The sequence below is a fragment of the Dictyostelium purpureum genome (genome assembly GCF_000190715.1).
Source record: "Dictyostelium purpureum unplaced genomic scaffold DICPUscaffold_75, whole genome shotgun sequence".
Classification (NCBI taxonomy): Eukaryota; Evosea; class Eumycetozoa; order Dictyosteliales; family Dictyosteliaceae; genus Dictyostelium; species Dictyostelium purpureum.
Genome location: NW_003519412.1, coordinates 1 through 13,715, shown reverse-complemented (window position 1 = coordinate 13,715; position 13,715 = coordinate 1). Strand labels below are relative to the sequence as shown.

The 13,715-nt window shown below is 25.4% G+C and overlaps 6 protein-coding genes across 6 annotated transcripts; 1 reads left to right on the top strand and 5 right to left on the bottom strand.

Moving 5' to 3' along the window:
- Positions 1-1,743: 1,743 nt before the first annotated feature.
- Positions 1,744-4,468, bottom strand: DICPUDRAFT_94215 (uncharacterized protein; the record flags this gene model as incomplete). The annotated part of the gene is made up of 3 exons (XM_003286574.1): positions 1,744-3,602; positions 3,670-4,147; positions 4,239-4,468. 3 exons carry the CDS (start codon positions 4,466-4,468, stop codon positions 1,815-1,817), a joined length of 2,496 nt encoding a protein of 831 aa, XP_003286622.1. The 3' UTR covers positions 1,744-1,814.
- Positions 4,469-5,023: 555 nt separating this feature from the next.
- On the top strand, positions 5,024-6,199 carry DICPUDRAFT_150614 (uroporphyrinogen decarboxylase; the record flags this gene model as incomplete). The annotated part of the gene is made up of 2 exons (XM_003286597.1): positions 5,024-5,370; positions 5,464-6,199. The coding sequence occupies 2 exons, from the start codon at positions 5,024-5,026 to the stop codon at positions 6,197-6,199; spliced, it is 1,083 nt and encodes a 360-aa protein (XP_003286645.1).
- Positions 6,200-6,365: 166 nt separating this feature from the next.
- On the bottom strand, positions 6,366-7,735 carry DICPUDRAFT_150613 (uncharacterized protein; the record flags this gene model as incomplete). The annotated part of the gene is made up of 3 exons (XM_003286573.1): positions 6,366-6,898; positions 6,973-7,508; positions 7,569-7,735. 3 exons carry the CDS (start codon positions 7,733-7,735, stop codon positions 6,366-6,368), a joined length of 1,236 nt encoding a protein of 411 aa, XP_003286621.1.
- A 340-nt stretch (positions 7,736-8,075) lies between these two features.
- DICPUDRAFT_94214 (uncharacterized protein) lies at positions 8,076-9,902 on the bottom strand. Its single transcript, XM_003286572.1, has 6 exons — positions 9,871-9,902; positions 9,530-9,801; positions 9,372-9,455; positions 8,986-9,310; positions 8,606-8,922; positions 8,076-8,542 (listed from the first exon to the last, which is right to left on the bottom strand). Exons 2-6 carry the CDS (start codon positions 9,789-9,791, stop codon positions 8,205-8,207), a joined length of 1,326 nt encoding a protein of 441 aa, XP_003286620.1. The 5' UTR covers positions 9,792-9,801; positions 9,871-9,902; the 3' UTR covers positions 8,076-8,204.
- Positions 9,903-10,386: 484 nt separating this feature from the next.
- On the bottom strand, positions 10,387-11,010 carry DICPUDRAFT_31218 (uncharacterized protein; the record flags this gene model as incomplete). The annotated part of the gene is made up of 1 exon (XM_003286571.1): positions 10,387-11,010. The coding sequence occupies one exon, from the start codon at positions 11,008-11,010 to the stop codon at positions 10,387-10,389; it is 624 nt and encodes a 207-aa protein (XP_003286619.1).
- Positions 11,011-11,207: 197 nt separating this feature from the next.
- On the bottom strand, positions 11,208-13,656 carry DICPUDRAFT_46881 (AMP deaminase). The gene is made up of 2 exons (XM_003286570.1): positions 12,928-13,656; positions 11,208-12,847 (listed from the first exon to the last, which is right to left on the bottom strand). The coding sequence occupies exons 1-2, from the start codon at positions 13,627-13,629 to the stop codon at positions 11,345-11,347; spliced, it is 2,205 nt and encodes a 734-aa protein (XP_003286618.1). The 5' UTR covers positions 13,630-13,656; the 3' UTR covers positions 11,208-11,344.
- Between the last annotated feature and the right edge of the window lie 59 nt (positions 13,657-13,715).

Here is a 13,715-nt window from a genome sequence, read left to right as displayed (position 1 = left end):
AAAAAAATGGAAAAAAAAATTTTCTTTTTGGTTTAAAAATTTTTTTTTTGGGGATAAAATATAAAGGGATAAACCACGGGGGTGGGGTTTACCAAGGTTTTTTAATTTAAAAAAAAAAAAAAAAAAAAAAAAAAAAAACTTAAATAAAAAAATCTCAATTTTTTTTTTTTTTTTTTTCTTAAAAATATATCACTCGTTCTCTTAAAAAAAAAAACATACGCAAACAAAATATAAAAAAAATATATAAGCCAATTATCGTTCGTTTTAAATTCAGATTTAGATCTTGAGATAACAGCTGTTTTTTCTTTCAAATAATATAATCAATAATTAATAAATTTTTATATCACAAGAACTTTTTCTCTGAAAGATTTAATATCTCTTCTTGATTACGAATTAGTGTTGGCAATATTTATCGTTTAGTGTGCAAATTAAAAAAAATGTGTGAGGAAAAAAAAAATTGTTTGGACGAAATTATGATTTTTTTTTCTCTCTTTTTTTTTTTTTTTTATTCAAATAATTATTTCTTAATATTATTCTTTTAAGCTGGTCAAAAAACCCTAATCATTATGCATATAGAAAGTATAATTTGATTTATTTAATCTTTGATTTATTTTCCCATTTTTTTAAATTTAATTTGTTTTATTTTATTTTTTTTATATAAATTAAACAAGTTTTTCAATTTTAAATTTAATCTATTATTTAAAATATAAAGTATATTTTTCTTTGCCCATAAATATTTTTTTTTTTATTTATTGTTTTTACACCATAATTATGAAATTTTTTTTTATTAATGTTAATATTTTATTGATCTATAATTATTAAAAAAGATAAATGTTACTAATATTTTATAATAATAATAACAATAATAACGAAATGTATGAAGCTTTTTATGAAACCTATGTATTAATGGAAAATAGACTACCTTTTATTTATATTTGATATTTCCTGAGATTTTCTATAATTTTTATATATTTTAAAACATTCATTAAGATATTTGAAGTTGAAAAAATGGTTTCATTCTACGTTTTCTTAAAAGAGTCTTTAATTTATTTACAACAGTTTAGGTATGAAGGTTTATAATTTATATGTCTATTATTATATAGTATTTGAAGATAATTAAAGTTGTTTATAATGTGGTGGGGGTTAATTAGTTCCAAAATATTTAACTTTTATAAATTTTTATTGTGTGACTACTTCTTTATTATATTAATTAAATTTCATCCAACGTTATTAATAATATGTTAAAATCCGAGATATCTAACAACTATATAAGGGTAGTTAATAAAAAATTCATTAAAGAAAATTTATTTTCATAATAAAGGTTAAATAATAATCTATAATAAAATATAAGAAATTAAATTAATTTTTTTAAAGGATTAATTCGTTTTTTTGTTTATTTGTTTATTTGTTTCTGTTGTAGGGCAAGCTGTCTTTTTGTTATTGGTTTTGAGATAACATTTAAAACTTCTTTTTCTTGGTCGCTGTTAATATTTTCATCATTGGTTTCTTCCTTATCTGATTCATTTTCCTTTTCCTCATCAGTCGAATCGAAACTAAGTACTTGTTTTTTCTTTTGTGGTGATCTTCTATTATTTACAGGTTTTTTATTCTTTGATGGTGATGTTAATTTCTTTTTTATTGGTGGAGATTTATTTACAGTTGGTTCTTTATAACTACTTAACTTCTTTTTAATAAAACTTAAATTTTCTTTTTCTTTTTCTATTTCTTTTTCTTTTTCTTTTTCGTCTTCATTATTTACCCCAATAATATTTACAACATCTTGATTTTTTTCTTCATCATTAATTGGCTTTAAATTATTTAATGTATTTTTCGTTGCCATCTGCGCTATAAGTTTTTTGAATATATTCTTTGATTAGTAAACCTTTCATGAAACGTTTCCAACGTGCTTTAATTTCTTCTTGTTTTTTTATTTGATTAGCCTCAGCTCTTACAGCGGATTCAGCTAACCAGGCTTTGTATAGCTTTTTACTGTTTTCTTTTGCGACGATAATACCATCAAGTAGTGGATAAGAGCGACGACTTGTGACGTCCCAACCAACTACCGCAGGTGCAATTGAGATTTTTAATTTTCTAGCAACTCTAGCATAACCTACACCTTTAAGATGAACACCACCAATAGGTAGCATCTCTGGTTTAAATAAATAGACATTACCAAAGGAGTTTGTTGGAACTATACCATCGACAATGACAGGAGGTTTGTATACGTTAACTTGCCATTCACCGTATAGCAGCGAGGTTGGATTTGATTTTGAACGGCCTTTGACTACTTTGACTGGTTGCTCGCCATCCCTAACCATATAGCCATATTGAACCCATTTATCAGATGTATGAAGTGCTTTTATTTGATCTCGATGATAGATTTTATGTTCATCTTTAAATAAACCTAGAGGCTTTTCATTTGGGTCGGGGGATGAGTATTTGGGAATATCTTTTTCTAAAATAAAAACCGGATGTGTTTTAAATTGCGCAAAGCTTTGTGGAAATTCTAATTTACTCTCTTTAATAATTTTTTCTTTTCTTTCATATTTAATAATTTCTTCTAACAATTTCCTTTTTTCAGGTGATATATGCTTATTTTTTATTGCGGATGAATCAGAGTCTTCATTGTTTTCACTACTATTATCGTTGAAAATATTTTCTATTAATTGGACCCAATAATTTGTTTGTGCAGTTGGTAACCTTTTTAGTGATGCTCCAATATAGTTATTTGTATATCTTGATGTAATATCTTTCATTAAACTTGTATTATAACCTATAACATATGAAAATGGAGCTTCATATTTTTCAAACTCATCTGCCTTATCAATAGTTTTGTTTATTATATCAATGGTTATCCATCTATTTTCATCGTGATCGAATATTTCTAACCAATTTTCAATTTCAAAATTGTTATTTGTATTTGATAGAGTTGATGATGATTTTGATAAAATAGTATCTTTTTTTGAATTTTTTGATTTTGAAATTGGTTCAGATGATGACCTTTTGAATTTCTTTTTATCTTCATCTTCATTTTCAGATTCTTCAGTATCAGTATCACTTTTTACTCTTTTCTTTGAATTTGGTCGTTTTTTCTCTGGGCTATTATTTCTCTGGAGTGCCATTTGTCTTTTGGTAACTGGTGTGGTGATCATTTTATTACTATCATCTTCTTTTTCAAATCTTTCATTTTCCTCTTCATCACTGTCACTTTCGCTTTCATTGTATTCTTTTTTTTTAGCTTTACCGGTATTTCTACCTTTGTTTTTGGCCTCGTTGATTTTTTTCTTTATAGGTGATATTGCAGTAGTGGTAGTGGTAGTAGTTGTTTTCTTAACTTTCATCTTTTCTTTTTCTTCATCTAATCTTATTGATAAGTTTGGTAATGATTTTGATTTCTTTGATGCAGCCGGTGATAAATTGGCACTCTGAATTCTTTTCATTTTGCTTGGTGTTACTGGCACTGGTGGAGGAGTATTTAGTGATCTTACTAACCTACACTCGTACTCTAATAAATTGCAAACCATATAAAACAACTCAACATAAAGTTTCTTTGAAAGTTTTCTTTGATTAATTTGTTTTAATATTTGATTATATAATAAATTCTTTAAAAATAAATTAATGTCAATTTTATTTAATTTTAAATTGTTTTAATTAATTAAAAATACATACTTTTGGTAAGGGTTTACTATCTTTAGTGTTTACTTTTCTTTTTGAAGACTTTACATCACCTTCTTTTTCCTCCATAACATTTGGGATTGATTCGTCAAACTTAAAAGTACCAGTATACCAGCTAATAATTTCATTAAAGCATTCTTTTTGTGGGGTTTTTAAATCATGGGAATCATTTGTTATTTTTGATCTTGTCGATTTTTTTGAATTTTTTGTGGTTTCTGTTGTTATATTTGCTTTATCAACTGAAAAACTATTTTTATATTTTTTTATTAAACTTTGGGGTATAATTGATAATAAAATTGAATTTAAATTTTCATTTGATAGTGTTGTGGCAGTGTATTTAAAACTTGCCAAATACAATACCAATGTTGCTTTATGAAGATGAAGAAAGCTTCGTTTCTCTTTTACATCTACTCTTTTAATAATCTTTTTTTGTTTCCCTTTTTTGTAAATATTGGTATCTATTTCGAATTCTCTAAAAAAATTAAATTAAAAAAAAAAAAATTAATAAATGAAATTTTTTGATTAAATTAAAAAAAAAAAAAAAAAAAAAAATTAATGCGCACATTGCATTTTCATCATCAGTTTCCTTTTCATCTTCATCTTTTTTATTATTTAAAAATGAAGTTTCGTTTTCCTCTTTATTTCCTTGTTCTTCATCATCTTCAAATTCTAAACTATTTTCGTCAAATCTAAAATTTTGGAAACTTGTATCATTATTTGAGGAAATTGTTATACTGTCGTTGGTGACATTGCCCTCATCATCTTCCCATTCTATATCATCAAATGACTCCATTGCTTTTATTTTATTTTTTTATTTGCAATTTTATTATTTATTTAAAATATTTATTATTTTTATATTTGTTAAATATGTTATGGCATTTAAAAAAAAAAAAAATTTGTAAAAAAAAAAAATAATTATTTTAAAAAATTAAAAATAAAATGAATTCCGTTTATTTGTTCCAAGAATTTTTGATTAGTATGGATGTGAGAATTTTTTTTTTTATTCCCATTTTAGATAATTTTTTTATTTTTTTTATTTTTTTTTTTGGATTAAATTAATTAAAATAAAAAAATAAAATCATAAAATATACAAAAACCAAATATTTAATATAACATTATATTTTATTTAACACACATAATAAACATAAAAAATAAAAAATAAAAAAAAACATAAAATTTAAAAAAATTTTAAATTTTTTTACGAAAATAATATTTTAATAAAAGATATGCAATTTTTTTTTATTTTTTTAAATTTTATTTTTTTTTTTTATTTTTTTTTTTTTGTGATTTTGATTTTTATTGTTCTAAATTAAATAATCATTATTATTATATATAATATATTTTCGATATGACAGAAAAAATAGAATTTCCAGAATTAAAGAATGATGTTTTTTTAAAAGCATGCAAAGGTGAAGATGTACCATATGTTCCAATTTGGATTATGAGACAAGCAGGTAGATACTTACCAGAATTCAAGAGTGTAAGAGCAGATGTCGATTTCTTTTCAGTTTGTAGAACACCAGAATTAGCATGCAAAGTTACATTACAACCACTTGATAGATTCCCATTAGATGCAGCAATTATTTTTAGTGATATTCTTGTTGTTCCACAAGCTATGGGCTTAGAGGTTCAAATGATTCCAGGTAAAGGTCCACATTTCCCAAATCCAGTTAAAGAAATTTCAGATTTATCAAGGTAAGATATCCAGTTTATAATTATAGTTATAATATTATCATTTGTTGCTAATAATAAAATTTTAAAAAAAAATTAAAAATTAAAAAATTATAGAGTAAAATATCCAGTTAATGTTAATGAAGAATTAGGTTATGTTTTTGATGCTTTAACTTTAACCAGAAAAAATTTACAAGGAAGAGTTCCATTAATTGGTTTTTCAGGTGCACCATGGACTTTAATGACTTATTGTATCGAAGGTGGTGGTGGCTCAAACATGGCCACATCAAAAGGATGGTTATATAAACACCCAAAAGAAGCACACGAATTCCTTTCAAAAATTACACGTGTTTGTATTGATTATTTATTAGGACAAATTAAAGCAGGTGCTCAAGCATTACAAATCTTTGATTCATGGTCAAATGAATTAAGCCCAGCTTTATTTAAAGAGTTTTGCCTCCCATATCTTGTTCAAATTGGTAAAGAACTTAAAGCAGCTCATCCAGAAATTCCATTAATTTGTTTTGCTAAAGGTTCAAATTTCGCATTAGAAGATCTCTCAAAGAGTGGTGCTTATGATGTTTTAGGTTTAGATTGGACTATTGAACCATCTGTAGCTAGACAAATGGTTGGTGATAGAGTTTCACTTCAAGGTAATTTAGATCCATGTGTTTTATATTGTGGTGATCAAGTTATTAGAGAAGAAACAGAAAAAATGCTCAAATCATTTGGAACTAAACGTTATATTGCAAATTTAGGTCATGGTATGCACCCAACTCATCCAATTGAAGGTCCAGAGTCTTTTGTTAAAGCTGTTCACGAAATTTCTGAAAATATGATCAAAAACAATTAAAATAATACTTAATAATTTATAATAATAATAATATAAACAATATAAACAAGAAATAATATCCAATGGTTATAATTTTTTTTTTTAAAAAATAAATAAATAATTTATAACTTTTTTTTTTTTAAAAGATAGATAAAAATAAAATTTTATTTATACTTTGAAAAATACTTTATTTTGAAAAACCAAATAAATCAGTTATATAGTTTATGGAATATATAAAGTATGGCAATATATCTTTAACATATTTATAGTAACCTAAAAATCTATCCACTAATAGAGTATTGGCATCCTTGTTATGCACTATTTCTTGTGCATCCATACTATCGGTTGCAACTTCTAACATTCTTGTGTGCATTTTTTCTTCGTATCTATTTAATCTTTCTGATAATTGCATATCTGAGGGTTCTATTAAACATTCTGTTAGTTCTACAGCATCCATCATTCCACTATTGATACCTTTGCCAGCATATGGGACAATTGTATGGGCAGCATCCCCAATTAATGTAATGTTTTTATTTGATTTCCAATCTATCATTGGATCTAATGGTATAGAGAACAAAGGTCTTGGAATAAAGAAGGTCGCATTATCTACAACATTATGAAAAATTGGGTTCCAATCTGATAGAACTTCCTTCTTAATAAATGTTTTAACTGATTCTAAATCATTTTTAAAATCTAACCCTGAATTTTTAATCCAATTTTCTAAATAAATAGGTATTAAATATTTATATTAGTACTACTATTTTATAAAGTAAATAAAGTTTAAAAAAATTTACCTTCTCTTTTACATGATAAATAAATAATTAAATTTCCATCACCCTTTAATTGAACAATAAACCCTTTTTCATCATCGAGAACATAAAATAAACCTGCATCTACCCATTCGTAAACTTGTGGACATAATTGTTTTGGGTTTTCAACTTCAAATTCTACCAAGGTGATACCAGAGTATTTTAGTTTCATATCTGTAACATAGGGTCTGATTTTTGAATTTGCACCATCTGCTCCTATAACTAAATCGGCTACTATTGTTTTCCCATCTTTAAAAACTATTTCAGTTTTTCCATTGTCTAATTGGTTTAATGATACAAATTGATGGTCCCATTTGATTGTACCCTCAACCAATGAGTCAACCAAAAGGTCACGTAATACACCACGATCGATTTCCGGTTTTTTACTTGCAATTTTTAAATGAGGTTTTTTTAAAACTATATTAGCATTTTTATCTGCTATAGTAATAGATTCACCTTCTGGTCTTGAAACTCTTAAAAATTCGTTCATTAGTTTCGCCTTTTCTATAAAAATTAAACCACTTTAAAATGATAGTTAATACATAATAATTAAATAATGGTTAATTTTTGATGTTAATTACCTATCTGAATGTAAATCTAATGATGAACCACCAACTCTAATAGTACGGTTAATATCTCTTTCTACTACCATTACATTTTTAAAATCGTTAAGTTGAAGTAATCTCGCCATTGATAGCCCTGCTGGGCCACCACCTATAATTACAATATTTAAATCTTTTACTTTCATTTTCTATTTTATTTATTAACTCTAATTAGTATAAGTTTTTTTTTTTTTTTTCAAAATTTATATAATTTTTTTTTTTATAAAAGTTTAAGAATAGCACTGTATATTTATAGAACCGTGCCTATAACATCATGAAAATGCAAAAACGTTTTTAGAAACAAAATGTAGTGCCATAATGTCTCTATGTCCAAAAAAAAAAAATTATTACTTTTTGAGAAAATTTTAAGATTGTTTAAAAAAAAAAAAATAACCCAAAAAAAAAAAAAAAAATTTAAACCCAAGCGGGAAAATATTTATTTAAAGGATAAATAAATAAAAAATGAAAGAAAAAATTATCTTTTTTATATATAAATATAAATATATTAATATAACTGGCTTTTATTTTTTTTACTTTTACTTTTTTTTTTTATTTTTATTTTTTTATTTTTTTTTTTTATTTTTTTTTGTTATTAATTATATTAAAATATATTATTTAATTATAAAATTGAGTTTTTAAATTTTTGGTGTTTAAAGGACGAGAATAAACAAATTGGAAATCATTAATATATCTGGTTTCAAAGCAAGCGGAACATGAGCTTAAATAGAAATCAAACATATTAATAAATTGTTGATCAAGACCTAATTGTTTTACCCTTTCTGAATTATTAATTAAATTTTCCCTCCATGCATCCAAAGTGTATGAATAGTGTGGTCCAATTGAATCAGCATTTTGAAGCTCCAATGTTGAATGGGTTGTGGCGGCATTAACAATGGTAGTGACACATGCTAACTCACTACCAAGGAAAATATATTTGTTAATAAAACCTACATCTAAAAATTAAAAAAAAATTAATAAAATGTTTAATTATATATTAAAAATAAAATATAAATTACCTTTTCCCATTCTCTTATGTTCATAATCTTTATCTCTACATGTGATGACTTGGAATACAAAAAGTCCATTTGGTTCTAAAAGATTATCTACAATTTTAAAGAATTCACCATGGTGTTCAGAACCTAAATGCTCCATCATTTCTACAGAAACAATACGAGAGTATTTGCCTTTTACATCTCTATAGTGACAAACTTGGAGATCGACCAAGTGATCCAATCCCTCTCTTTTAACCCAATCTCTACCATATTTTACCTGTTCCTCTGAAATTGAAATACCAGTAGCACGACAGCCATATTTTTTAGCAGCTTCTATTAATCTATTAATTTAAGGTATTGTTAATAAATATAAATAAATACTATATATGTTTAAAGATTCTTACAATGTTCCCCAACCGCAACCTATTTCTAAAATATGATCATCTTTGGAAATATTTGATTTTTCAAGCAAGGTATGTATTTTTCTCATTTGGGCAGCATATAAATCTTCGCCCTTGTGTTTAAATAAACCACTTGAATAACACATGGCTGGACCTAACATTATTTCATACATTTCATTACTAATATTATAATGGGTTTTAATAGCATCTCTTGAATTATCAACTGATTTGTTATAAAGGAAGTTTACAAAAAGATTAATGTTATCATTAATCGATGTAAACAATTTATTTTTATTTTCAGTTGTTGTTTCAAAGTTAAGAAGGAAAACTATAGAAAAAAAAAATTAATTAATAACTATTTAATAGTATTTCTTATATATAAAACATACTTTTAATGAATTCTTTTAAATTACTAACAACGAAATCACCTAAAATAAATGATTCACCTAAACCAATATCATGGCTAAATAAAACTAATAAAAAAAAATTAAATTAAAATTAATATAAGAAAAAAAAAAATTATTTTTAATATTAGAAAATTACTTACTTTTAATCATAAAATTATAAAGATTTTTAATAGTTAATGTAACCATTACATTTTCGTAATCATAGTCGCTATCTAGACTACCAAATACCATTGGATTGCCATTTGTTTTATAGTTTGGATAGTTTTCGTCAACAATTTCTACTTTTAATTGACCTTTTTTAATTTGTGGTAAAAAGGTTTTAAATAAGTAATTGTGACCAAGAGATACAAATGTACTTGATGTATAGTTCTTAATACTTGATGGAATAAGTACTGTTAACATTTTAAAATTTCTATAAAAAAAAAATTATTAGTTAATTTTTTTATTAAAATATTTTTTTTTACTGTTATTTTTTACTTACAATATTTATCTGATAATTTATTTGAATGTGAAAAATAAACAAAATTAAAAAAATTAAAAACAATAAAAAAATTAAAATAAAAATAATTTAATATAATTTTGAAAAATAAATTAAAATAATTAAATTATAAATTAAAAAAAAAAAAAGAATAAATAAAAAAAATTGAAAAAATTAAAAAATTTAATTTTCATGCTTTCAGAGACCCCCTTTTCCATCTCACCACCACTCGCCATAAATATTAATGAAATGAAAAAATTTATATAGAAAGTGTGTGTGTGTGTGGTCATTTATTAACAATATATGTTTTTTTTTTGTAGAAAAAATTATAATAAAACAAAAAAATGAGTACATTTTTGGTCATTCATGACACCAAACGACAATTATTAAAAGTTTTTACTTTTTGTAAATTTAATCTAAATAAAATCCATTAAATATAAATCAATTGCATTTATAAATAAGTTATAAAATTTGAATTACCATAACAGGTTAATTTTTTTTTTTTAATATACAATTTTATTAATTAATTTTTGTGAATGATTCAGGTATAGTAATATGACTTTTATATTTTGAATTTGATTTTTTCCATGTGTCAAGAGTACCACCCCCTAGAGGTGCGTTACCAGGAGCACCGGTGAATGCAACTAAGAAATCTGCTTTTGATATACACGTGTTTCTATTTTTAAAACCTAATACACTGTTATCGATAATAGCGCCTAATTCTTTTGCTTTCACAATGTCTAATATTGTATCCCTACCAATTTGTTTACTGAAATTTTCATGATATCCGTTTGTTGTTCTTCCTGGGTTTGAAACTCCTTTGGTACCATTGTCTTCAAATTTATATACTTTAGTTCCATCATCTAATTGCTTTTCTACTATTGGACAAGGTAAATATACAACCAATTTACATTTTTCTGAATTCTTTAAAAAAAAATCTACTGCTGTATGATCTGCCCATGCCGCACCCCCCGAATATAGTGTCACATTATCCCTTTCGATTTCTTTATGTTCGTTAAAAAGATTTTCTAAATACTGTTCTAAAACATCTGCCATAAATTCAAAATGCTTTTTGTTTAATGGACGAGATTTATCTCTTCCAGTTGTACCTATTATACCAATAGTTGTATTATTTGTTGCCATTTTTTATTTTTTTTATTTCTACAGTTAAATTAATTGTTTTATTGTTATTATTTCTTTTTATTGCCATTAATTTAATTAAAAAATGATTTTATTTTATATTAAAAAAAAAAAAAAAATTTGGAAAAAAATTTTTAAACTAAAGAAAAAAAACAGAATGAAAAAAAAAAAAAAGAAATAATTTTTAAAAGCAGAATTTTATGTATAATAATTAATGATTCTAAATTTATTGTTTACTACAATACACTATTATAAATATTATATTTATAACTATTATATTTTTCTTTTTTTCTTTTTTTTTTTTTTTTTTTTATTTTTTTTTTATTATTTAAATAAATTAATTTTCAATTGGGTTTGGAGTTGTAGTTGGTTGAGTTGATACAACAGTTGGTGAACTATTGTTTTGATTTTGGTTTATGTTTGTTTGACTTTCACCTTTAAAGACATTTAAAGAAAGTGGTGGTGGATTATATGGTTTGGTTTTCATTAAGTGAACGATTGCGCCTGGGGAAGAATTTAAAGTTGGAGTTGAGGAGGTTGGAGTATTTGAATTTGGAGTTGAACCAACTGAAGAAGTACGAATTGATTTATTTGAAGAAGCTAATTTTAATTGACCCTTTTTAAATTTATATTCATTACCACTTGTAATTTCGCTTGGTAATTTATTTAAAAGGAAACTAATATTTAAATCTTTAAAGTGTGGAAGAGTTTGAAGTGATTTAAGGATGAGATGGAGTTCTTCAGTAAGAGTTTCATTTCTAAAACAAACACGAATATCACTAATATTGGTCTTTTTGATATCGTTACCAAGTGAATTAGCATAATCTGGACCCAACCAATGACTCTTTACATTATGTTCAAAACCACTTTGTAAAACTGAATTTCTAGCAATTTCACAAATATCGCATGGACTTAAACGCCAAACTTGTGTAGCAATAGAGTACTCCTCCATCAATGGTTCCTTGGTATAATGGAATTGTAATGGATCATCGGTACTAATACTAACATTGAGACCACGGGCAAAGAAAACAGGGAAAGGATTACGATGATATGTTAAAAATAATGAATTGTTACTGAGTGGTGACATTGCTATACCAATTTGGGTTAAATAGTAAAGATATTGAAGTACTGGAGTTTTTCTGAGATTGATACCATGATTGATACCATGAGCTAAATAGAAAGCGGCAGCCATATGATCAACTTCACCAGCCTCGCCAGAGTGAGGTCTTAAGGTGAGGATGTTGTAGCCTTTTTCTTCTCTAAATTTATTTAAAGTGTAAAGATTTGCATAGAGATAGTAGAGATAATAAGTGTATGGTGGATTATGTTCACTGTTCCAATCACCTGGTACTGGGAATTTCTCTGTGAATTTCTTTTCAAATTTGCTTTCATCATCTACACAATCAATACCGACAACTTGCTGAAGGAATTTATGAAGTTTTGGATGTGATGATGGATCTTTGGTAACCTCAAACAATGGATGGAAAACATTATTTAAAAAGTCTTGGAATGTTGTTGTTGATGTTTCACGATATACATCATAAAGTCTTGGAATTTGAATTAACCAACGTGCTTTAGTTGAAAATAATTCATTATCGACTACCCATGATGCTAAAGTATCCCATTCGCTCATCTTTCTTCCGTAAATTGATAAACGATATTCAGCTGATTGATATTTTGATTTCTCTAAATCCTCAAATACTTCTTTTGTAATTTCAGCCAAATATTTTCCTTTAATTAAATTATCTGTTTTCAAAAAGATTTCTCTTAATCTACTTTGACCACATGGATTATATTTTAAATTAAATTTATCAAATCTATGAAAAGTATTATTATCAGCCTAAAGTTTTTTATGGGAAAAAAAAAAAGTTAGTGCATATTTTTAAAAAAAGAAATTATAAAAATTTAAAAACTACTTACATGAACATCTAAAGTATCGACACTTAGTTCGTCAACATTTAAATTTAAACTTTTAAATACTTCGGCAAGTGTTAAATATTTGTCATCACGGAAAATTACAATTTCATTTGGATGTTCTTTTAATTTTCTTTTGATGAATTTTAAGAGATGCTTTTGATTCATAGAGGATGAATGATGAACGTGAGTATCTACTTTTCTGACATTATAAAAATCTCTGTGTGGTGCAGTTTTTTGTTGCAATAACTCTAGAGAATCATTTAAAAGGATGTGCATGTTGAACTTTGATTCCAACAATTGTAATCTTTTGAATGTAAATGTCTTGGCTGGACCGTATGAACAAAACATCATTAAATTGTTGATATCTTTATAGTATGAGCTGAGAGTGTGTGGTACGCTGTAGAGTGGATTTTCATTCTTCATTTCATTTTCGTTGGAATAAACAAAATATACACCATTTACAACTTTATAAGTGTGATCTGATGTAACCATTTGATCCTCTGATACTTCGAATGGATGATATGGTGGCTTTTCTCCTGGTACTGCATCTGCTTTCCAAATCTTTGGATGGAATACATATTTTTCTCTTAAATTTACTGCATCTAATAATTGTTCAGCAACTTCTGAATACTCCTCAATATCGCTTTCACTTTCATTTGTTAAAATAATACGTTGAAAGAATTGAGTTTGATCTTTTTTTGCCATATTAAATGTGAATGAGTTAATTTTATCCTAAAAAAATAAAAAAAAGAAATTTAGTAAATTTAATCAATAATTTTATTTTTATAAAT